The 24,233-nt window shown below is 38.3% G+C and overlaps 4 protein-coding genes across 5 annotated transcripts; all 4 read left to right on the top strand.

Moving 5' to 3' along the window:
* Positions 1-1,712: 1,712 nt before the first annotated feature.
* Positions 1,713-4,025, top strand: LOC149101313 (uncharacterized). Its single transcript, XM_089276525.1, has 3 exons — positions 1,713-1,824; positions 2,662-2,736; positions 3,498-4,025. The coding sequence occupies exons 2-3, from the start codon at positions 2,675-2,677 to the stop codon at positions 3,928-3,930; spliced, it is 495 nt and encodes a 164-aa protein (XP_089132651.1). The 5' UTR covers positions 1,713-1,824; positions 2,662-2,674; the 3' UTR covers positions 3,931-4,025.
* A 3,230-nt stretch (positions 4,026-7,255) lies between these two features.
* On the top strand, positions 7,256-23,260 carry LOC149101314 (uncharacterized). Of its 2 annotated transcripts, none has more exons than XM_089276494.1 (3): positions 7,256-7,334; positions 22,201-22,275; positions 22,727-23,260. In XM_089276494.1, the coding sequence occupies exons 2-3, from the start codon at positions 22,214-22,216 to the stop codon at positions 23,166-23,168; spliced, it is 504 nt and encodes a 167-aa protein (XP_089132620.1). In that variant the 5' UTR covers positions 7,256-7,334; positions 22,201-22,213; the 3' UTR covers positions 23,169-23,260. The 2 variants fall into 2 exon arrangements, with proteins under 2 accessions (XP_089132620.1, XP_089132619.1); XM_089276493.1 differs by lacking the exon at positions 7,256-7,334 and adding an exon at positions 21,422-21,561.
* On the top strand, positions 8,406-12,798 carry LOC149101315 (uncharacterized). The gene is made up of 3 exons (XM_089276495.1): positions 8,406-8,482; positions 9,604-9,678; positions 12,270-12,798. The coding sequence occupies exons 2-3, from the start codon at positions 9,617-9,619 to the stop codon at positions 12,691-12,693; spliced, it is 486 nt and encodes a 161-aa protein (XP_089132621.1). The 5' UTR covers positions 8,406-8,482; positions 9,604-9,616; the 3' UTR covers positions 12,694-12,798.
* Positions 13,110-14,243, top strand: LOC149101316 (uncharacterized). The gene is made up of 2 exons (XM_089276433.1): positions 13,110-13,159; positions 13,715-14,243. The coding sequence occupies exons 1-2, from the start codon at positions 13,110-13,112 to the stop codon at positions 14,145-14,147; spliced, it is 483 nt and encodes a 160-aa protein (XP_089132559.1). The 3' UTR covers positions 14,148-14,243.
* Positions 23,261-24,233: the final 973 nt, after the last annotated feature.

Here is a 24,233-nt window from a genome sequence, read left to right on the forward strand (position 1 = left end):
TTTTTATTTAGCATATTTTCCTTCGATGCGGCAAACAATGACGGAAAGATTTTCCACTCACATTTTAAATATCTATTTCTAGGTGCTCGACCAAAATAAATCAACGAGAGGAACATAAAACTTACAATGTTCATTTCCATTCATTAGAACTTAAGGATCATACTAAGTTTACAAGTTAAAGTTGTTACTGGAAATTTCTTACTCCAAAAGTTTTCCAAATTAAAGATTGCACAATCCCAACTTCGTGGGTTGGACTTTCTTGAATTCCGAACCCGTCTTGTTCCATATATCATTAACAGTATGTGCTTTCATATTCAAACATATTCCAAAACTCGCCACAATATTTACTGAAACAATTTGTGGTATGCGAGCGAGTCAACTACGTTCTTTGTTACCTTTGTGCGAAGTGCGAACAAAATACCAATTTTAATCAAACAACCGTACTTGGATGTCCTAAAAGATCCACAGAACGAACAAAGTTTAGTTGGAAAATTCAATGACAAAATCCTGATAAGTTAAAGAGTCCAAAATCACTAATTCCAGGAAGAGCGTTTTCAGAAACTAAACCTCAATTTTATTTCATTATCTCAATTAACGCCCGTAACGAAAGTAACCATGATAACAGTAAATCTCTCATAATAAACTTCTTTGTGATCCGATCAATGATTTTCTTTACCGGCAAACAACAACAGTAAATAGTATTGAAAATCCCAAAATACATTCGAAAACTAACGGCGCAGAAGGGAGTATGAATGAACTCAAGTTTTTCTAAAATATCAGTTGATAAGTCTAAATGTAAGACTCTTTTCAAATGATCATAAGTAGAACGTCAGGTAATATTCCAAAAGGCAAAAACAGTTGAAACAATGAGGGTGCATCTTGGAAAGATTAGTTTTCACGAAACATTACAAAATATAAGAAGAAGCTATACTATGATAATTAGCGAAATAGAAAAACATAGATGAGAAACCTAATTTTATTAGTGACCTTTTTAATACCCTGAAATATGCCATGTTCATTTTTTTAGCTGTTTTACTAATTTATATATACTTCTTGCACCAAAACAAGTTTTCCCTTGATAATTTAATAAAGAATAGATAAATGTATGGAATGCTTTCTGGTTGCATTTTCATTGTTTCTCACCCTTCCTTTAATACTTTGGATTAGGGCATTGTTATTCAAAAGGCGTTGACCTAATGAAGGTGCTATTCAGGTCAAAAGAATGCATCGTAATTGTCCAGTTTAAATATGCATTTTGTTATTTTAATGCAGAATGGTACCAATTGATTACCACTTTCTATTGTTTTTAAGCTTAAAAGCAAAACAAATTATAAATTCATTTCCAAGTCCGATCGATACCTTATTCAAATCTCATCTCTGTGAGTTCGGTGAATTTTTACTCCAAGAACAATTTTTGCCATATATTTATGATCCTTTGGGGATACTTTGGAAGCTATGACCCGTCACATGGTGAAGAGACCTCTTTAGCGTGGGTGGTTTATTGCCCCATATCAGGCCATGTGATGATACTCTTGAGGATTCTTGCTCTCAAATTTTCAAATTGTAACGTGTATATGAATGAATAATTTTAAGATGGATTAAAGAACGATTCTCTAGAGAATATGATCTGAAATGGGAAAACAAACCACCCAAGCTAAAGAGGTCAAAGCTGGAGGCGAATCAAAATTAATTGCATGGTTTTTACTGAAGCGTAATCCCCACTGGGAACGGACATGGCACTGATAACCATGTTGTTTTTTTCAAGTTAGTCCACACATTGATTCGTACAGTGGAGTAACGCCTTATCAAGCCCCAAGTTTAACGGTTAGTTTAATAGTCACTCCTAGATGCCTATCCGTTTATCTATGAAAATAATAGTTTATTCAAAGTTAGAGTTTAACATCAGTTCTGTATGTTTATAAGTTAAAACTACCTAACAAACAAGAGATATAGACTGTATGCCATTAAGGGTTGACGAGTGCCCTGTATGATTTTAACTCCCGCGTCTCCAGTTATACAGGTCTTTTCTTTCGGGTTCTCTTACTTGGATGTTTCTGAAGCTAAAAGCCTTCAAAATGCTGTCATATATGTAGTGCGATAACTTGATTATTTATGCTCCGTTCGAGTTTTAATATCTGCACTACACCCTTCAGTTCTTCCCGCGAAGACATTCCTTTGCCTTGTCACGCAAGACTGACCTTCAGTACCTCCAGCCTTGAGATACGGCTTTGCTCAAAGGTTTATTCATAGCCTTCTAATTTTCTCAGGAAACAATAAGAAATCGGTGGATAATTCGTTTCGGATTTTGCGTTTAGCCCCCATGGTTGACTACCTTTTATGCCTCTGCGACGATCCATCGACTTTTGTTGTATCATAGATCATCCCTTTAGTCTTTTCAGTAAAAATCGCACATCACATTTTCTGTGGATTTGGAAAAAAGGAAGGGCTTGGGGAATGAAGAAAGAGTGTTCTACGGTGTAGGGATGGGGCTTGATGAAGAGTGCGGGAGAATAGGTAAAAGAATAAAAAATCCTCCCACCCCTCCCTCATAGGTAAAGAAAAAAATATCCACTTTAGTGCACTCCTACGCAGCAAAATCGCATATATGGCAGGCTAGGTACCTGTTTATTGTGTCCTAAGCTCAGTTTTTGTTATTTACAGGAAGAGAAGTAATATGATACGTGTTTTTGTCATTTTCCTCGCGGTATGCTTCATTTGTTTTTCTCTGGACGGCAGGTTTGTCAATCAATCAATCAATCAATCTTTATTTGCACTCACTCTTGCTAAAAAAAAGAAAAAGAATTGCAATGTTCAATGAAAAATATTAAAAGTAAAATTTAGAGTACTAGCTGCCTGGAATAACCACAGGGGCTAGCCGAGCCGGGCAGCCAGTTAACATCAGCATTAAACAGAAATAAGATACAAGTCAGCAACAAAACTGAAGCACAAATGCACACACAAGAAGAAAAAAAGAAGAGGAAAAACGCTATTTCTATGCCATGAAGGAAGTCTAAAATAGATAAATTTGTAAATGAATAATTTGTATACTCTCTGGGGTGTGTTCCCAAACAGCGGTTTCTAATCGAACCTATAGCCGCATCGACTTAAAACGATTATAACGAACTTTCCCGACAAAAATATCAAATCACCATCAGAAAACAGCACTAGGAGTGGAAGAAATTCGAGATACTTCAGGGAACTCTAAAGTGAAGCTTACCTTCTATATTTTAAATTGTAACAGTTTCTTAGCTAACTAGTTTTTCACGTTTTGTTTGTTGAAATAAATAATCAACTGAGTTAACGCCGGATAAAAAATAAATTAATAAAAACTGAATGAAAGCTAATACTCCCAACATAAAACTTAACCTCGAAATAAAAGACTTGTAACTACGAACCTCGCGTTACCAAAGTCCCTCATTAATTACAGGTTTGAAACTATTTTCTTTCTTATTTCTGAGTATAAAGAAGGGACTGAACATAATTTTCGTTTATTTCAGTGAAGCTTGGCGTCGTCGTCGTGCTGGACTTCGTGATGAAGGAAATCGCCGAAACCGTGAGCGGTACCAGCAAATCCGTGATCAGATCAATACTGAACTGAAGACTGGGCTTGATACAGACCTAAAAACTCAGTTTGAGAATGACCCAGAGGTTGAGATGGGGACTGAGCTCGAGAGTGACCCGAAGGCCGAGGTGAGGACAGAGTACCAGAATGACCCAGAGGTTGAGCTGGGGACTGAGTTCGAGAATAACCTAGAGGTTGACTTGGGGACTGAGTTCAAGAATGACCCGGAGGCTAAACTGGGGACTGAATACGAGATTGACCAGGAGGTTGAGCTGAGGACTGAGTTTAAGAATGACCCGGAGGCCAAACTGGGGACTGAGTACGAGAATGACCAGGAGGTTGAGCAGGAGACTGAGCTCAAGAATTAAAAACATGATTATAATTTTGACCATAAAGAAATTGTTTGAGCCACAAGGCCGTCTGTAAACTAAGCATGGTAAATAAAGACAGAGTACCTACATGTGGCTGGACTCTCATCTTCAAAGACATGAGGGCTATAAAATTAGGTTTTACCCCACGGATAAGTATGTTCACGAAAATGCTATTTGGCCCTTTAAAGTCTTTTAACACTGATGAAATATTAATATGACCCTTTTAAAGCTTTTTTTTAAAAGACGAATTCTGAAGGGACATCATGTATTAAGTGGACATTAGCACGGGTCCCGAGGGTGTCCGCCTAATACTGGTTTAACTGTACTACAATTCAATTCACACGTTCCTTCAGTTTAAGGGGACAACTATGCGATCCATCAAATGCCTAGCTCTCAAAATGTGAGTCACTAATTATTTAGCATATTTTCCTTCGACGCCACAAACAATGACGAAAAGATTTTCCACTCAGATTTTAACTATCTATTTCTAGGTGCTCGACCAAAATAAATCAACGAGAGGAACATAAAACTTACAATGTTCATTTCCATTCATTAGAACTTAAGGATCATACTAAAGTTGTTACTGGAAATTTCTTACTCCAAAAGTTTTCCAAGCTAAAGATTGTAACATCCCAACTTCATGGGTTGGACTTTCTTGAATTCTGGACCCGTCTTGTTCCATATATACTTAACAGTATGTGCTCTCATATTTAAACATATTCCAAAACTCACCACAATGTTTATTGAAAACAATTTGTGGTATGCGAGCGGGTAGACTACGTTCTTTGTTACGTTTGTGCGAAGTGCGAACAAAATACGAATTTTAATCTAACAACCGTACTTGAATGTCCAAAAATGTCCACAGAACGAACCAAGTTTAGCTAGAAGATTCAATGACAAAATCCTAATAAGTTAAAGAGTCGAAAATCGTTAATTCCAGGACGAGCGCTTTTTAGAAACTAAACCTCACTTTTATTTCATTATCTCAATTAACGCCCGTAACGAAAGTAACCATGGTAACAGTAAATCTCTTATAATAAACTTCTTTGTAATCCGATCTATGATTTTTCTTTGCTGCAAACAACAGCAGTAGACAGTATTGAAAATCCCAAAATACATTCGAAAACTAACGGCGCAGAAGGGAATATCAATGAAATCAAGTTTTTCCAAAATATCAGTTGATAAGTGTAAATGTAAGAACGTGAGGTAATATTCCAAAAAGCAAAAACAGTTGAAACAATGAGGGTGCATCTTGGAAAGATTAGTTTTCAGGAAACATTACAAAATATAAGGAGAAGGTACACTATGATAATTATCGAAATAGGAAAACATAGATGAGAAACTTAATTTTATTAGTGACCTTTTTAATAACCTGAAATGTCCCATGTTAATTTTTTAGCGATTTTACTAATTTATATATACTTCCTGCACCAGAACAAGTTTTCCCTTGATAATTTAACACAGAATAGATAAATATTTGGAATGCTTTCTGGTTGGATTTTTATTGTTTCCCACCTTCTTCTTTACTTTGGAATAGGAAATTGTTCACTATTCAAAAGGCGTTGACCTAATAAAGGTGCTATTCAAGTCAAAAGAATGCATCGTAATTGCCCAGTTTAAAATATGCATTTTGTTATTTCAATGCAGAATGGTACCAATAGGCCAATTTCGATATATTAAAATTCAGTCTAAAACAATAGACCTCAGTGCGAGGCTCTGGGGAATAACTACAGTTTGTGGGGTTTATTCCCCAGAGCCTCTTGCTGAGGTCTATTGTCACGTAGGGGCCAAACCACCCCCCTAATGTTTCATGAAGGCTATATTTGCTTGGTTTACATATTTCTGAACCAAGTTTGGCAGATAAGCTTTCTTTGTTCTCCAGTTTATTTCAATTTGGAAGTTGTGACAAAATGTCAGATTATGACGTCATAATTGATGACGTCACCAAAACGTGCTATAATTTTTTGAAACATCTGATAGAAAGATTATGTCATTGGAAAGGCCTTGACTTGAGGAGTAAAATGCCGGAAACCGTTTTTAGCTATGATGATTATTTTTCGAGATATGGTAAGTTAAATATTTTTTTGTTGTCCCACCCGGAATTTGCTTAACCATACTGTCTTTCTTAAGTCAGTCTCTCTGGTTTATTTTTTTCAGTTTTATTCTAGGAGGGCTAATAATTTAGAAAAATAGAAAGCTTGATGTTGTCAAAAATCGTATGGTTTTAGAAATTTGATTTTCGGCTTTGTTAGGATGGTATTAACAGTAAAAAACGGGTGACGTCACAGGTTATGACGTAACAAAACTAATTTTAACGCAATAACACTAGAGAGATAATTTTTTATTCCGATTTTCTTCTTTATTTTTGCTTTAGTCATCTGGCACATCACATGTGCAACATAGCTGCATTTGCTAGAGCAAAATTACGGCTCCAATTTGGGGATTTTTCTCAAGGGGAGACCACATATTTTGCAGAATTATTTTTCATATTTAAAAATGCCATATTTCATTTAATTTTTGTGATATGGACAAAATTTTTTCAGGTTTCAACTCCCCTTGATGTACTCTTTCGAACACATTGTAAATAATATGCATATTAAAAACTTCAAAAGTGGCAAAAAACATGACGTCATCACTGTGACGTCACAAATCTGACATTTACTGACATTTTTCACGTAAATATAATTGGCAATAGGTCTCCTGTTCATCTGCCAAGTTTGGTGTAGAAACAGTTAATACTTTTTAAGTAATGTGAAATAACGTGAAATACCCAAGAACTGACGAAACATTTGGGGGGTGGTTTGGCCCCTACGTGTGCGTTAGGCTGAATTTTAATATGTCGAAATTGGTCTATTGGTTACCACTTTCTATTGTTTTTAAGCTTAAAAGCAAAACAAATTATAAATTCATTTCCAAGTCCAATACCTTATTCGAATCCGATCTCTGTGAGTTCGGTGAATTTTTACTCCAAGAACAATTTTTGCCATATATCTATGATCCTTTAGGGATACTTTGGAAGCTATGATCCGTCACATCCGTCACATCCGTCAAAAGACCTCTTTAGCTTGGTTGGTTTATTGCCCCATGTCAGGCCATGTGATGATACTCTTGAGGATTCTTGTTCTCAAATTTTCAAACATGTAACTTGTGTATGAATGAATAATTCTAAAATGGATAAAAGAATAATCCTCTAAAGAATATGACCTGGAATGGGAAAACAAACCACCCAAGCTAAAGAGGTCAAAGCTGGAGGCGAATCAAAATTAATTGCATGGTTTTTACTGAAGCGTAATCCCCACTGGGAACGGACATGGCATTGATAGCCATGTTGTTTTTTTCAAGTTAGTCCACGCATTGATTCGCACAGTGGAGTAACGCCTTATCAAGCCCCAAGTTTAACGGTCAGTTTAATAGTCATTCCTAGATACCTATCTGTCTATCTATGGAAATAATAGAATTTTAAAACATCAGTTCTGTATGGTTATAAGTCAAAACTACCTAACAAACAAGAGATATACGACTGCATGCCATTAAGGGTTGACGAGTGCCCTGCATGATTTTAACTTCCGCGTCTCCAGTTACACAGGTCTTTTCTTTCGGGTTCTCTTATTTGGATGTTTCTGAAGCTAAAAGTGTTCAAAATGCTTTCATATATATTTAACTTGTAACTTGTATATATGAATAAATAATTTTAAACGGGCTAGGTCACGCTATTTTAGGTAATTTTGCTTAATTTTGTTAATTATGAGCTCTAAACGTCAAATTGGCAGGGCAAAAGTCTTTCATTTGCAAAATCACGGCCAGATAACAACTGAGAATGATTTTCCATCTGCGTAAATGACATTTTGATATAAACTGATATAAATTTGAAAAAAGGTGGGCCGACGATTTTCAAATTAACCCAAATGCGATCCATTTTAATCCTCTCCAGTTTATTCCATCCATGTCCCTTCTTGGCTTTCCTGTGTTTTGTTTGAGATCTACTATAGTTTTGAGCCGTTTTTGTGATATTTTAGTTAATTCTATGACCATTTGATCAGTGCTGAAATTGCGTGACCTAGCCCTTTAAGATGGATAAAAGAACAATAGCAGATTTGCACTTTGTCTTCATTTGACTACAACTACCAGATTTCCTTTCGTTTTTTCTCAATAGGAAAGCAAATCACCCAATTCCCAAGCGAAAGAGGTCAAAGCTGAAGGAGAATCAAATTGAATAGACCTTTCTCGACTGGGCGGTTTGTTGCCCCATTTCAGACCATGTGATGATACTCTTGAGTATTCTTCCTTTCAAATTTTCAAATAGTTGCGTGTATGTTAATAAATAATTTTTAGATGGACAAAAGAACAGAATTCTCTAGAGAATATCACGTGGTCTGTAATGGGGCAACAAATCGCCCGAGCGAAAAAGGTCTATTCATGGTTTCTACTGAAGCGTAACCCCCTCTGGGAAAAACACAACACTGATTCCCATGTAGTTGATTTGATTCAAGTCAGTCCGCACATTGATTCGCACAGTGGAATAACGCCTTATCAAGCCCCAAGTTTAACGGTTAGTTTAATAGTCATTCCTAGATGCCTATCCGTTTATCTATGGAAATAATAGTTTGTTTAAAGTTAGAGTTTAACATCAGTTAAGTATGTTTATAAGTTAAAACTACCTAACAAACAAGAGATATATGACTGCATGCCATTGTGGGTTGGCGAGTGTCCTGTATTACTTTAATTCTCGCATCTACAGTTATACAGGTCTTTTCTTTCGGGTTCCCTAACTTGGATGTTTCTGAAGCTTAAAGCCTTCAAAATGCTGTCATATATGTAGTGCGATAACTTGATTATTTATGCTCCGTTCCAGTTTTAATATCTGCACTACACCCTTCATTTCTTCCCGCGATAACATTCCTCTGCCTTGTCACGGTTATGAGCCAAAATAATGGTTTGCGTAGGAGACTGACCTTCAGTATATCCAGCCTTGAGATACGGCTCTGTTCAGAGGCTTATTCATAGCCTTCTAATTTTCTCAGGACACAATAAGAAATCGGTGGATAATTCGTTTCGGATTTTGCGTTTAGCCTCCGTGGTTGACTACCTTTTATGCCTCTGTGACAATCCATCGCCTTTTGTTGTATCATAGATCATCCCTGCAAGCTTTTCATTACAAATCAAACATTACATTTTCTGTGGACTTGGAAAAGAAGGGAGTGCTGGGCGAACGGAAGAAAGGGTGTTCTACGGTGTAGGGGTGGGGCTTGATGACGAGTGCGGTAGAATGGTAAACTATTCCACACTGCGTCCATTGTCGCACCGCAATAAGATTGGGGATAAATCTGCGATCCGACAACGGTCACAGTGTGAGACTGGAGGGTGGGTGGGTGGGGAGAACAAATCTAGCATTGAATCCCCGGGCCTCCCCGCAAGCACCAATAGTCCAGCACGATCCCCGCACTGTACGCCAGTTGAGCCAAAGTGATAATTTATTCATGTGCACTGATCTTGTATGCGTTGCTTTAATGTATGCAGTGTAAATAGGAAAAAGAATGAAAATTCATCCCACCCATCCCTCATACGCAAAGAACAAAAATATCCACGTGCGCGTTTACGCAGCAAAATCGCGTGTGTGTCAGGCTAGGTACCTGTGTATTGTATCCTAAACACAGTTTTTGTTATTTACAGGAAGAGAAGTAAAATGAGACGTCCTTTTGTCATTTTCCTGGCGATCTGCTTCATTACTTTTTCCCTGGACAGAAGGTTTGTATATTCCCGCTGCTTTCTCGGGTCCTGTTCCCGATAGGACGAGTGCCGGCTCATGTTCCTAAACAGCGGTTAGAAAATCACCACCAGAAAACAGCTCTAGGAGTGGAAAGAATTCGAGATACTTCAGGGAACTCTAAAGTGAAGCTTACCTTCTATATTTTAAATTGTCAATTTCTTATCTATATGAGTAATAACGAAGAGGCAAGATTTGCTGTTACTCCGAGTTTCGTGCTTACGCACTCATCAGACAGTATTTAATGATAAGCATTCCTATCAACTAGATATATATACACGGTATTAAACAATAGGCTAATTGCTGGACTAGTTGCATTACAATAAGTGATAGTTATACTGGAAAACAATAGGTGTGAAGACAGAAATTACGGGGACGAGTATAAACTGCGTGGGTGCAGTACAATATAAAGAAAGTGTCAAGCGTTCTTCAAGTAGAATTTGTTCTCGTGCCGGCATTTAGAGATAAGTTCTGATCTTTTGTTTAGTAGATTGTCGTTGCTATGTTTGATAATCATTAGTTTTTCTGTGAGGCAGAGGTCGCATCGTTTGGAAATGTTGTTGTAGGGTCTTGCACGGCTAATAATTGACCATTTGATGTTGAAGTCTTGTTTTTTGTCGTGTAGTTGCCAGATGTATTTAGAAAGCTCGGTGCTGTTGATGTGTTTTCTGTGCTTAAATGTGGATTTGTGCTGCGAGAATCTCTGTTTGAATGTTCCTTCTGTCAGTCCAATGTAGTTCTTGGTTGTGTTGTTAGTTGTAACTTGTGCGTTGTAGATTACACTGGAAGTCAGGCATTTGTTGTCTAGCGGGCATTGGTCTTTTTTGCGGCAGTTGCATTGCTCTCCGGTGATTGCGTTGGCGTTGTTGTCGGCGTTTGTTATTTTCATGTTGTGTTTGTTGATTACTGTTTTCATGTTGTCCATGCAACTGTAGCTGACTTTGACGTTGTTTTTGTTGAAGAGGCTGTGGTATTTATGTTGGTTCGGAAAGTGCTTAGATATGAGCTTCAGGAATGTTCTACCGATGTTTGTCTTTACGTTTTTACTAAATGGAGGGTTGTACCATATAATGTTTCTTTGTCTGTTGCGTCGGGGGCGTGTTGGTTGATTGTCTTCGTTGTAAATTAGTGTTTCAGAGTATCCGCTGGCTTTCAAAGCAGTTTCGTAGATTGGTTTGGCCTTGTTGAATTCGTGTTCGTTGCATGAGTTGGCGGAAATACGGCGATTGATGGATGCTGGAAGTTGCTTTATTATGTTAGGTGGGTGGTTAGACTTTGTGTTGATGTACTGCGGCTCGTCGTTAGGCTTTCTGTAGGGGCAGTAGGTACCTTTTGTAAGATCGAAGGTGACGTCCAGGTAGTTAACAATTTTCATGTTAGTCTGTATGGTAATGTTAAGTCCATATGTCTTGAAGCGTCTTGTTATGTCCTTCCTTGTACGGTCTGCTTGAGGTCCGGAGATGTTTTTGAAGATGGCAAGTCCGTCGTCTCTGTAAAGCCCGATGTTGTCTATCCCGTATATGTTACACAGGTCGTCGAGAATGAATAAGCCTACGAGCTCGCATACTTCGGCTCCGTCGAAGCTGCCCATAGTAACGTCAAAAGAACTGTTGTTTTTCTTGATCCAGGCGGTGTTACTGTCAAAGAGAAGGGATTTTCTTGAATGCATAATAATATCGGTGTCGCGGTCCGTAATGGAAGTGAATTGTTTGGCGAAGTTGATTGCGTCTGTAAGAAGTTTCTCAGTAATGGAAGGGTAGAAGTTCTCAATGTCAAATACGGCGAAGGTATGTTGATCTTTGTGTTGTATAGAGGAGAACCAGTTGATGACGGATGATGAGTTTTTCCATTGGTTAAGGCCAGTCTTCTGTCTCACAGTCGTGTTAATGTTCGCGAGGATTTCTTTACTGATACGTCCAATCTCACTTTTTGCAGGGTTAATGAGTCTACATGTAGGTTTGTTCTGGAAGTTGTCTTTATGGTCTTTGAGTGTTATAAAAGCCTGTCGTTCAGCCATGCGTTCCGCGCGGTCGTCAATGTTCAGATTAGTAGCAATGACTTGAGCTTCTTTGTTAATAGCAGTAATCGTATTAGAATTTGCTTTCTTGTACGTCGATGTGATATTGTCCTTGAGAAGCTTGTCGTGCGAAGCTTTGTCTACTTCGTAGTAGTTGGTTGTTTTGTCAGCAGGTATGAATGTTTTTGTGGAGTTTTTTATTTTCCTAATGTCTTGTTGTAGATGGTCTTGGAAGTCATCTCGTATTTGCCTGAATTCAATGTTCTTGATCATTTCGTACACGTCAGTTTCAAAGTTGTTTAGGTCTTCGTTCTGACTAGTTTTTCATGTTTTGTTTGTTGAAATAAATAATCCACTGAGTTAACAGATAAAAAATAAATTAATAAAAACTGAATGAAAGCTAATACTCAACATAAAACTTAACCTCGAAATACAAGACTTGTAACTACGAACCTCGCGTTACCAAAAATCTCTCATTAATACAGGTTTGAAAATATTTTCTTTGTGATTTCTGAGCATAAAGAGGAGACTGAACGTAATTTTCATTTATTTCAGTGAAGCTTGGCGTCGGCGTCGTCGTGATGGAGGAAATCTCAGAAACCGTGAGCGGTACCAGGAAATCCGTGATCAGATCAATACTGAGCCGAAGGCTGAGCTTGATACAGACCTAAAAACCGAGTTTGAGAATGACCCAGATGTTGAGATAGGGACTGAGTTCGAGAATGACCCGAAGGCCGAGGTGGCGACTGAGTACCAGAATGACCCAGAGGCTGAGCTGGGGACTGAGTTCGACAATCACCCAGAGGTTGACTTGAGGACTGAGTTCAAGAATGACCCGGAGGCCAAACTGGGGACTGAGTTCGAGAACGAACCAGAGGTTGACTTGAGGACTGAGTTCAAGAATGACCCGAAGGTTAGCCAGGGGACTGAGTACGAGAATGACCAGGAGGTTGAGCAAGGGACTGAGTTCAAGCATTAAGAACATGATTATAATTTTGACGATAAAGAAGTTGTTTGAGCCACAAGGCCGTCTGTAATTCGCATGTAATAAGCATGGTAAATAAAGGCAGATGACTTAATGTAACACGACTCTCATCTTCAGAGACTAAACGCTACAAAATTAGTTTTCACCCCACGGATAAGTATGTGCCCCTTTGTCAAACATTCTCCTGGCTATGGAAATCTCCCCTGGAAAATTCTCAAGAAATTTGTTAATCACGTATTTCTCCACGAAGCGATGTAAACGTGTCCCTCTGCAGCTCTAGCTGCCTGTCCTTGAGCACCGCTGTCAAAGCCCCATTCTCTACCACAATTTTTTTCACTAGAAATCGGATCACCCCCATTGCCTTGTCTCGGTACGGCTTTCTCCCAGGCCTTCACGGTCAATTGATTTCGATGGCGTCTCCTAGCGACACGAACGGCCGCACCACATGCATATCCCGAAAGTGATTGACCGAGACGAGATACCGAAATACCGAGGTACGGTTTTCATCCATAGCGGAAGGAACTCTAAAATAGATAAATTTGTAAATGAATAATTTGTATACTCTCTGGGGTATGTTCCCAAACAGCGGTTTCTAATCGAACCTATAGCCGCATCGACTTAAAACGATTATAACGAACTTTCCCGACAAAAATATCAAATCACCATCAGAAAACAGCCCTAGGAGTGGAAGAAATTCGAGATACTTCAGGGAACTCTAAAGTGAAGCTTACCTTCTATATTTTAAATTGTAACAGTTTCTTAGCTAACTAGTTTTTCACGTTTTGTTTGTTGAAATAAATAATCAACTGAGTTAACGCCGGATAAAAAATAAATTAATAAAAACTGAATGAAAGCTAATTAATACTCCCAACATAAAACTTAACCTCGAAATAAAAGACTTATAACTACGAACCTCGCGTTACCAAAGTCCCTCATTAATTACAGGTTTGAAACTATTTTCTTTCTTATTTCTGAGCATAAAGAGGGGACTGAACATAATTTTCATTTATTTCAGTGAAGCTTGGCGTCGTCGTCGTGCTGGCCTTCGTGATGAAGGAAATCGCCGAAACCGTGAGCGGTACCAGCAAATCCGTGATCAGATCAATACTGAACTGAAGACTGGGCTTGATAAAGACCTAAAAACTCAGTTTGAGAATGACCCAGAGGTTGAGATGGGGACTGAGCTCGAGAGTGACCCGAAGGCCGAGGTGAGGACAGAGTACCAGAATGACCCAGAGGTTGAGCTGGGGACTGAGTTCGAGAATGACCTAGAGGTTGACTTGGGGACTGAGTTCAAGAATGACCCGGAGGCTAAACTGGGGACTGAATACGAGATTGACCAGGAGGTTGAGCTGAGGACTGAGTTTAAAAATGACCCGGAGGCCAAACAGGGGACTGAGTACGAGAATGACCAGGAGGTTGAGCAGGAGACTGAGCTCAAGGATTAAAAACATGATTATAATTTTGACCATAAAGAAATTGTTTGAGCCACAAGGCCGTCTGTAAACTAAGCATGGTAAATAAAGACAGAGTACTTACATGTAGCTGGACTCTCATCTTCAAAGACATGAGGGCTATAAAATTAGGTTTTACCCCACGGATAAGTATGTTCACGAAAATGCTATTTGGCCCTTTAAAGTCTTTTAACACTGATGAAATATTAATATGACCCTTTTAAAGCTTTTTTTTAAAAGACGAATTCTGAAGGGACATCATGTATTAAGTGGACATTAGCACGGGTCCCGAGGGTGTCCGCCTAATACTGGTTTAACTGTACTATAATTCAATTCACACGTTCCTTCAGTTTAAGGGGACAACTATGCCATCCATCAAATCACTGGCTCTCAAAATGTCAGTCACTTTTTATTTAGCATATTTTCCTTCGACGCAGCAAACAATGACGGAAAGATTTTCCACTCACATTTTAACTATCTATTTCTAGGTGCTCGACCAAAATAAATCAACGAGAGGAACATAAAACTTACAATGTTCATTTCCATTCATTAGAACTTAAGGATCATACTAAGTTTACAAGTTAAAGTTGTTACTGGAAATTTCTTACTCCAAAAGTTTTCCAAGCTAAAGATTGCACTATCCCAACTTCGTGGGTTGGACTTTCTTGAATTCTGGACCCGTCTTGTTCCATATATCATTAACAGTATGTGCTTTCATATTCAAACATATTCCAAGACTCGCCACAATATTTACTGAAACAATTTGTGGTGTGCGAGCGAGTCGACTACGTTCTTTGTTACCTTTGTGCGAAGTGCGAACAAAATACCAATTTTAATCAAACAACCGTACTTGGATGTCCTAAAAGATCCACAGAACGAACAAAGTTTAGTTGGAAAATTCAATGACAAAATCCTGATAAGTTAAAGAGTCCAAAATCACTAATTCCAGGAAGAGCGTTTTCAGAAACTAAACCTCAATTTTATTTCATTATCTCAATTAACGCCCGTAACGAAAGTAACCATGATAACAGTAAATCTCTCATAATAAACTTCTTTGTGATCCGATCAATGATTTTCTTTACCGGCAAACAACAACAGTAAATAGTATTGAAAATCCCAAAATACATTCGAAAACTAACGGCGCAGAAGGGAGTATGAATGAACTCAAGTTTTTCTAAAATATCAGTTGATAAGTCTAAATGTAAGACTCTTTTCAAATGATCATAAGTAGAACGTCAGGTAATATTCCAAAAGGCAAAAACAGTTGAAACAATGAGGGTGCATCTTGGAAAGATTAGTTTTCACGAAACATTACAAAATATAAGAAGAAGCTATACTATGATAATTAGCGAAATAGAAAAACATAGATGAGAAACCTAATTTTATTAGTGACCTTTTTAATACCCTGAAATATGCCATGTTCATTTTTTTAGCTGTTTTACTAATTTATATATACTTCTTGCACCAAAACAAGTTTTCCCTTGATAATTTAATAAAGAATAGATAAATGTATGGAATGCTTTCTGGTTGCATTTTCATTGTTTCTCACCCTTCCTTTAATACTTTGGATTAGGGCATTGTTATTGAAAAGGCGTTGACCTAATGAAGGTGCTATTCAGGTCAAAAGAATGCATCGTAATTGTCCAGTTTAAATATGCATTTTGTTATTTTAATGCAGAATGGTACCAATTGATTACCACTTTCTATTGTTTTTAAGCTTAAAAGCAAAACAAATTATAAATTCATTTCCAAGTCCGATCGATACCTTATTCAAATCTCATCTCTGTGAGTTCGGTGAATTTTTACTCCAAGAACAATTTTTGCCATATATTTATGATCCTTTGGGGATACTTTGGAAGCTATGACCCGTCACATGGTGAAGAGACCTCTTTAGCTTGGGTGGTTTATTGCCCCATATCAGGCCATGTGATGATACTCTTGAGGATTCTTGCTCTCAAATTTTCAAATTGTAACGTGTATATGAATGAATAATTTTAAGATGGATTAAAGAACGATTCTCTAGAGAATATGATCTGAAATGGGAAAACAAACCACCCAAGCTAAAGAGGTCAAAGCTGGAGGCGAATCAAAATTAATTGCATGGTTTTTACTGAAGCGTAATCCCCACTGGGAACGGACATGGCACTGATAACCATGTTGTTTTTTTCAAGTTAGTCCACACATTGATTCGTACAGTGGAGTAACGCCTTATCAAGCCCCAAGTTTAACGGTTAGTTTAATAGTCATTCCTAGATGCCTATCCGTTTATCTATGGAAATAATAGTTTGTTTAAAGTTAGAGTTTAACATCAGTTCTGTATGTTTATAAGTTAAAACTACCTAACAAACAAGAGATATACGACTGTATGCCCTTAAGGGTTGACGAGTGCCCTGTGTGATTTTAACTCCCGCGTCTCCAGTTATACAGGTCTTTTCTTTCGGGTTCTCTTACTTGGATGTTTCTGAAGCTAAAAGCCTTCAAAATGCTGTCATATATGTAGTGCGATAACTTGATTATTTATGCTCCGTTCGAGTTTTAATATCTGCACTACACCCTTCATTTCTTCCCGCGAAGACATTTCTTTGCCTTGTCACGATCCCCGCACCGTACGGCAGTTGAGCCAAAGTGATAATTTATTCATGTGAACTGATCTTGTATGCGTTGCTTTAATGTATGCAATGTGAATAGGAAAAAGAATGAAAACTCCCCCACCCCTCCCTCATACGCAAAGAACAAAAATATCCACGTGCGCGTTTACGCAGCAAAATCGCGTGTGTGTCAGGCTAGTTACCTGTGTATTGTATCATAAACAAACTTTTTGTTATTTACAGGAAGAGAAGTAAAATGAGACGTGCTTTTGTCATTTTCCTGGCGATCTGCTTCATTACTTTTTCCCTGGACAGAAGGTTTGTATATTCCCGCTGCTTTCTCGGGTCCTGTTCCCGATAGGACGAGTGCCGGCTCATGTTCCTAAACAGCGGTTAGAAAATCACCACCAGAAAACAGCTCTAGGAGTGGAAAGAATTCGAGATACTTCAGGGAACTCTAAAGTGAAGCTTACCTTCTATATTTTAAATTGTCAATTTCTTATCTAACTAGTTTTTCATGTTTTGTTAGTTGAAATAAATAATCCACTGAGTTAACAGATAAAAAATAAATTAATAAAAACTGAATGAAAGCTAATACTCAACATAAAACTTAAGGGGGTCTTATACTCTCAGAAATAAATTTTTCTCCAGAAAACCATTTTTTTGGAACATGAAGATTCAATATCCCTGTCCATTTGTAAATCGTATTTTGAAACGATTTTCCTTTAAATACTCCTGAATTTACGTTTAAATTAAGAAATCTGAACACTTCTAGCTATATTTCAACATAGCAACACCCATAGCAACCATTGTTTACAGTCTAAAAGTACTCACAAAATGGATTCAATTCAATACATTTTAATGATACTTTACAAAAACGCTTTAAAGATGTGTAGTTATGAGAATTTTGCATCATGGTCCTGAACATTATTTCTTCTCCCATCTTATACGCTCCTTATACTTGGATAACATTTCTATGACTGGTGTGTATTCGGGTGTTCAATGAAACATTTATGTAAAACCTTTACCGTGAGCGGTACCAGGAAATCCGTGATCAGATCAATACTGAGCCGAAGGCTGAGCTTGATACAGACCTAAAAACCGAGTTTGAGAATGACCCAGATGTTGAGATGGGGACTGAGTTCGAGAATGACCCGAAGGCCGAGGTGGCGACTGAGTACCAGAATGACCCAGAGGCTGAGCTGGGGACTGAGTTCGACAATCACCCAGAGGTTGACTTGAGGACTGAGTTCAAGAATGACCCGAAGGTTAACCAGGGGACTGAGTACGAGAATAACCAGGAGATTGAGCAAGGGACTGAGTTCAAGCATTAAGAACATGATTATAATTTTGACGATAAAGAAGTTGTTTGGGCCACAAGGCCGTCTGTAATTTAAGCATGGTAAATAAAGGCAGCTGACTTAATGTAGCACGACTCTTATCTTCAGAGACTAAAAGCTACAAAATTAATTTTCACCCCACGGATAAGTATGTGCCCCTTTGTCAAACATTCTCCTGGCTATAGAGATCTCCCCGGGAAAATTCTCAAGAAATTTGTTAATCGCGTATTTCTCCACGAAGCGATTTAAACGTGTCCCTCTGCGGCTCTACCTCCATGCCGTTCAGCACCGCTGTCAAAGCCCCATTCTCTACCACAATTTTTCTCATTAGAAATCGGATCCCCATTGCCTTGTCTCTGTACGGCTTTCTCCCGGGCCTTCACCGTCAATTGATTTCGACGACGCCTCCTAACGACACAAACAGCCGGACCACGTGCATATCCCGAAAGTGATTGACCGAGGCGAGATACCGAAATACCGAGGTACGGTTTTCATCCATAGCGTAATAAAAATGCGCCCTGTTTGGACAAATATATTCAACTTTTTGGTTTTTCGAAGTATCGAGGAACAGTCACCAGGATTGATCATAATTTCAAGTTGAATAAAGCGTTCTCTGGTAAACAAAAAAGTTATTTAAAATATGAGCTTTCCGGCGACAGCCAGTGTTCTGTCTTCGACGGATAAAAATTTGTGATAAAATGAAACGTCATGTTATCGCAAATTTTCATTCGTCGAAGTCAGTAGACTGGCTGTCGAAAGCTCACATTTTTTAAAATACTTTTTACCAGAGAACGCTTTATTCAATTTTCTTGCTTGCCGGGTTTTTGTTTCATTTTAATCTCAATCTCCTCTCTTTTCAGTTTTACCCTTTTTAAGAACTGTATTTCGAGATTTTTACTGATCTAATTCCACTGCAAAGGTTCGGCACCCCTCGTTGGTTTTTCACTGCGGTTTTGCCTTTATTAAAGTTTCTGATCAATATTTGTCGAGATAATAAAACAACTGGGATTTAGAACAGGCTATTAGTTCTTGAATCTCGAAATGAAGAATAAAGTTCCTGATGAAAAGTTATAAAGAAGTTTCAAGACAAACTCTATTTCCATTGATTTAAGGACAACTTCGCGAAGTCGCCGTTTTCACGACCGAGCACCGCGGCTGAAACTCCGCGATGATCACCTGAAGACTGAGTTCGAGTTGGATGTGTTCTGGGAACTGAGTTCGAGTCGAATGACCCGGAGACTGAACTTCTGAATTACTTGCCTGGCCGGGGGGGGGGGGTTCTCCCTTATATGGGATATATAAGTATGTGCGGCCCCAAAGGGTATATGTGTTTTAGCCGTTTTGGTCAGAAGTGGAGTATCGATTTTGGCCATTTTGGTCTCAAATAGGGTATGGCTTTTGCACTCTGCTCGTGAATTGGTTATGTTTTTTAGAAGAAGCTACTTTTTCATCATTATCGATGAGACCATCAACAAAAGCCCTTCACAATGGTCTGAACTAGCCGGAACTACACATAAGGCAGGTCTGAAACAGGGTGTTGATATAAGGGTCAGGAGGCTTAGCTGCAGATTTCGTTATTAACCAACTACTTTCTGAGGGGACAACTATGCGATCCATCAAATTACTAGCTGTCAAAGCGTCAGTCTCGTTTTATTTAGCATATTTATTTTCCTTCGGGGCAGTACATAATGACGAAAAGATTATCTTGTCAGGTTTTAACTATCTATTTCTAGGTGGTCGACCAAAATAAATCAACGCCAGGAATATCAAAATCACAATGTTCATTTCCATTAATTAGAACTTAAGGATCATACTAAGTTTACAAGTTAAAGTTGTTTTTGGAAATTTCTTGCTGCAAAAGTTTTCCAAGCTAAAGATTGAATAATCCCAACTTCGTGGGTTGGACTTTCTTAAATTCTGGACCCGTCTTGGTCCATATATCATTAACAGTATGTGCTTTCATATTCAAACACATTCCAAAAGTCACTACAATGTTTATTGAAAACAATTTGTGGTATGCGAGCGGGTAGACTACGTTCTTTGTTATCTTTGTGCGAAGTGCGAACAAAATACGAATTTTAATCAAACAACCGTAGTTAAATGTCCAAAAATGTCCACAGAAAGAATAAAGTTTAGCTGGAAAATTCAACGACAAAATCCTGATAAGTAAAAGAGTCCAAAATCACTAATTCCAAAAAGAGCATTTCCAGAAACTAAACCTCAATTTTATTTCATTATTTCAATTAACGCCCGTAACGAAAGTAACCATGGTAACAGTAAATCTCTTACAATAAACTTCTTTGTAATCCGATCTACGATTTTTCATTACTGACAAACAACAACAGCAAACAGTACTGAAAATCCCAAAATATATTCGAAAACTAACGGTGCAGAAGGGAAAATGAATGAACTCAAGTTTTTCTAAAATATCAGTTGATAAGTCTAAATGTAAGACTTGTTTTAAATAATCTTAAGTAGAACGTCAGGTAATATTCCAAAAGGCAAAAACAGTTGAAACAATGAGGGTGCATCTTGGAAAGATTAGTTTCCAAGAAACATAACATAATTTAAGGAGAAAGCATACTTTGATCATTATCGAAGTAGGAAAACATAGACCCGAAACCTAGCCTTTAAGTAATCTTTTTAATACCCTGAAATAGCCCATGCTCGTTTTATAGATGCTTTGCTACTTGATACTTCCTGCACCAAAACAAGTTTTCCCTTGATAATTTAATAAAGAATAGATAAATATTTGGAATGCTTTCTGGTTGGACTTTTATTGTTTACCACCTTTTCCTTTACTTTGGGATGGGACATTGTTATTCAAAAGACATTGACGTAATGAAGGTGCTATTCAGGTTAAAAGAATGCATCGTACTTATCCGTAATTATCTCTTTGCTATTTTAATGTAGAATGGTACCAATTTATTACCACTTTCTATTGTTTTTAAGCTTAAAAGCAAAACAAATTACAAATTCATTTCCAAGTCCGATACCTTATTCGAATCCGATCTCTGTGAGTTCGGCGAATTTTTACTCCAACAACGATTTTTGCCATATTACTACCGTATGATCCTTTAGGAATACTTTGGAAGCTATGATCCGTCACATCTGCCGCGTCACATGGTCAATAGACCTCTTTAGCTTGGGTGGTTTGTTGCCCCATTTCAGGCCATGTGATGATACCCTTGAGAACTCTTGCTTTCAAACTTTCAAATTGTAACGTGTATATGAATGAATAATTTTAAGATGGATAAAAGAACAATTCTCTAGAAATTTCTCTGAAATGCGAAAACAAACCACCCAAGCCAAAAAAGTCAAAGCTGGAGGCGAATCAAACGTATTTGCATTGTTTCTTCTGATTCGTAAATTCCACTGGGAACGGGCACAACATATAACCATGTAGTTGATTTGGTTCAAGTCAGTCCGTGCATTGATCCGCACAGTGGAGTAACGCCTTATCAAGCCCCAAGTTTAACGGTAAGTTTAATAATCGTTCCTAGATGCCTGCCCGTTTATCTATGGAAATAATAGTGTATTTAAAGTTAGAGTTGAACATCAGTTCTGTATGTTTATAAGTTAAAACTACCAAACGAATAAGAAATGTATGACTACATTGCGTAGGAGACGGACCTTCAGTATCTCCAGCCATGAGATACGGCTTTGCTCAAAGGCTTATTTCAAGGGTGTAGTCTCTCTTATTTATAGTCTTATAATTTTGTCAGGAAACAACAAGAAATCGGTGGACTATTCGTTTCGGATTTTGCGTTTAGCCTCCATGGTTGACTACCTGTCGTGCCTCTGCGACGATCCCTCGCCTTTTGTTGTATTACAGACCATCCCTGCAAACTTTTTCATTACAAATCGAACATTACATTTTCCGTGGATTAGGAAAAGAAGGGAGGGCTTGAGGAATGAAGATAGAGTGCTCTACGGGTGCAAGGGTGGGGCTTGATGACGAGTGCGGGAGAATTGGAAAAAGAATGAAAAGTCCTCTTTCCCCTCCCTCATACACAAAGAACAAAAATATCCACGTGCGCGTTTACGTAGCAAAAGTTTATGTATGGCAGGCTAGGTACCTGTTTATTGTGTCATCAACACAGTTTTTGTTATTTACAGGAAGAGAGGCAATATGAGACGTGCTTTTGTCATTTTCCTGGCGGTCTGCTTCATTGCTTTTTCTCTGGATAGCAGGTTTGTATATTTGGACCGTGGGCGGAGGAGAGCCAGCTCATGTTCCCGAACAGCGGCTAGTAACTGAGCCTATATGTACAAGCATTGACTTAAAACGTCTACAATGAACTTTCCCTACGAAAAAAATCAAATCACTGACCAAAAACAAGCCTAGGATAGGAGAGGAAGGACTTTGAGACACTTGACTAGTAAATTGTAAATTTCTTATCTAACTAGTTTTTCATGTTTTGTATGTTGACACAAATAATTAACTGAGTTCATGGATAAAAATTAAATTAATAAAAACTGAATGAAAACTAATACTCAACACAAAACTCAACCTCTGAATAGAAAACTTATAAGTACGAACCTCGCGTTATTAAAATCTCTCATTAATTGCAGGTTTGAAAATATTTTCTTTGTGATTTCTGAGCATAAAGAGGAGACTGAACGTAATTTTCATTTATTTCAGTGAAGCTTCGCCTGCTCGTCGTCGTCGTCGTCGTCGTCGTCGTGATGGAGGAAATCTCAGAAACCGTGAGCGGTACCAGGAAATCAGTGATCAGATCAATACTGAGCTGAAGGCTGAGCTTGATGCAGACCTAACAACTCAATTTGAGAATGACCCGGAGGTTGAGATGGCGACTGAGTTCGAGAATGACCCGAAGGCCGAGGTGGGGACTGAGTACCAGAATGACCCAGAGGCTGAGCTGGGGACTGAGTTCGACAATGACTCAGAGTTTGACTTAGGGACTAAGTTCAAGAAAGACCCGGAGGCCAAACTGGGGACTGAGTACGAAAATGACCAGGAGGTTGAGCAGGGGACTGAGTTCAAGAATGACCCGAAGGTTAACCAGGGGTCTGAGTACGAGAATAACCAGGAGATTGAGCAAGGGACTGAGTTCAAGCATTAAGAACATGATTATAATTTTGACGATAAAGAAGTTGTTTGAGCCACAAGGCCGTCTGTAATTTAAGCATGGTAAATAAAGGCAGAGTACCTAATGTAGCATGACTCTTATCTTCAGAGACTAAAAGCTACAAAATTAGTTTTCACCCCACGGATAAGTATGTGCCCCTTTGTCAAACATTCTCCTGGCTATGGAAATCTCCCCTGGAAAATTCTCAAGAAATTTGTTAATCACGTATTTCTCCACGAAGCGATGTAAACGTGTCCCTCTGCAGCTCTAGCTGCCTGTCCTTGAGCACCACTGTCAAAGCCCCATTCTCTACCACAATTTTTTTCACTAGAAATCGGATCACCCCCATTGCCTTGTCTCTGTACGGAAATCCTTGTCTCTGCTATGGAAATCTCCCCTGGAAAATTCTCAAGAAATTTGTTAATCACGTATTTCTCCACGAAGCGATGTAAACGTGTCCCTCTGCAGCTCTACCTGCCTGTCCTTGAGCACCGCTGTCAAAGCCCCATTCTCTACCACAATTTTTTTCACTAGAAATGGGATCACCCCCATTGCCTTGTCTCTGTACTCCCAGGCCTTCACGGTCAATTGATTTCGATGGCGTCTCCTAGCGACACGAACGGCCGGACCACATGCATATCCCGAAAGTGATTGAATCGAGGCGCGACAGATGAAATATGAAGCAAATTACCACCAATGAGCGTCTTTTCAAGCGTTAACTTTTTCACTCCAAAAAGCTTGGACAAATATATTCAACTTTTTGGTTTTTCGAAGTATCGAGGAACAGTCACCAGGATTGATCATAATTTTGAATAAAGCGTTTTCTGGTAATAAAGTTATTTACAATATGGCTTTCGACAGCCAGTGTTCTGTCTTCGACGGATAAAAATTTGTGATAAAATGAAACGTCATGTTATCGCATTTTAAATACTTTTTACCAGAGAACGCTTTATTCAATTTTCTTATTTGCCGGGTTTTTGTTCATTTTAATCTCAATCTTCTCTCTTTTCAATTTTAACCTTTTAAGAACTGCATTTCGAGATTTTTACTGATCTAGTT

This window comes from Orbicella faveolata, unplaced genomic scaffold, assembly GCF_042242905.1.
Source record: "Orbicella faveolata isolate gen_17 unplaced genomic scaffold, um_ofav_v1 contig_4, whole genome shotgun sequence".
In the NCBI taxonomy this organism is placed as follows: domain Eukaryota; kingdom Metazoa; phylum Cnidaria; class Anthozoa; order Scleractinia; family Merulinidae; genus Orbicella; species Orbicella faveolata.

Excerpts from the sequence above, each read along its gene's own strand:
- LOC149101313 (XM_089276525.1), top strand. The coding sequence starts at position 2,675 with ATGATACGTGTTTTTGTCATTTTCCTCGCGGTATGCTTCATTTGTTTT. Across the intron at positions 2,737-3,497 it reads TGTTTTTCTCTGGACGGCAG|TGAAGCTTGGCGTCGTCGTC; the intron begins GTTTGTCAATCA and ends CGTTTATTTCAG.
- LOC149101315 (XM_089276495.1), top strand. The coding sequence starts at position 9,617 with ATGAGACGTCCTTTTGTCATTTTCCTGGCGATCTGCTTCATTACTTTT. Across the intron at positions 9,679-12,269 it reads ACTTTTTCCCTGGACAGAAG|TGAAGCTTGGCGTCGGCGTC; the intron begins GTTTGTATATTC and ends CATTTATTTCAG.
- LOC149101316 (XM_089276433.1), top strand. The coding sequence starts at position 13,110 with ATGGCGTCTCCTAGCGACACGAACGGCCGCACCACATGCATATCCCGA. Across the intron at positions 13,160-13,714 it reads ACCACATGCATATCCCGAAA|TGAAGCTTGGCGTCGTCGTC; the intron begins GTGATTGACCGA and ends CATTTATTTCAG.
- LOC149101314 (XM_089276494.1), top strand. The coding sequence starts at position 22,214 with ATGAGACGTGCTTTTGTCATTTTCCTGGCGGTCTGCTTCATTGCTTTT. Across the intron at positions 22,276-22,726 it reads GCTTTTTCTCTGGATAGCAG|TGAAGCTTCGCCTGCTCGTC; the intron begins GTTTGTATATTT and ends CATTTATTTCAG.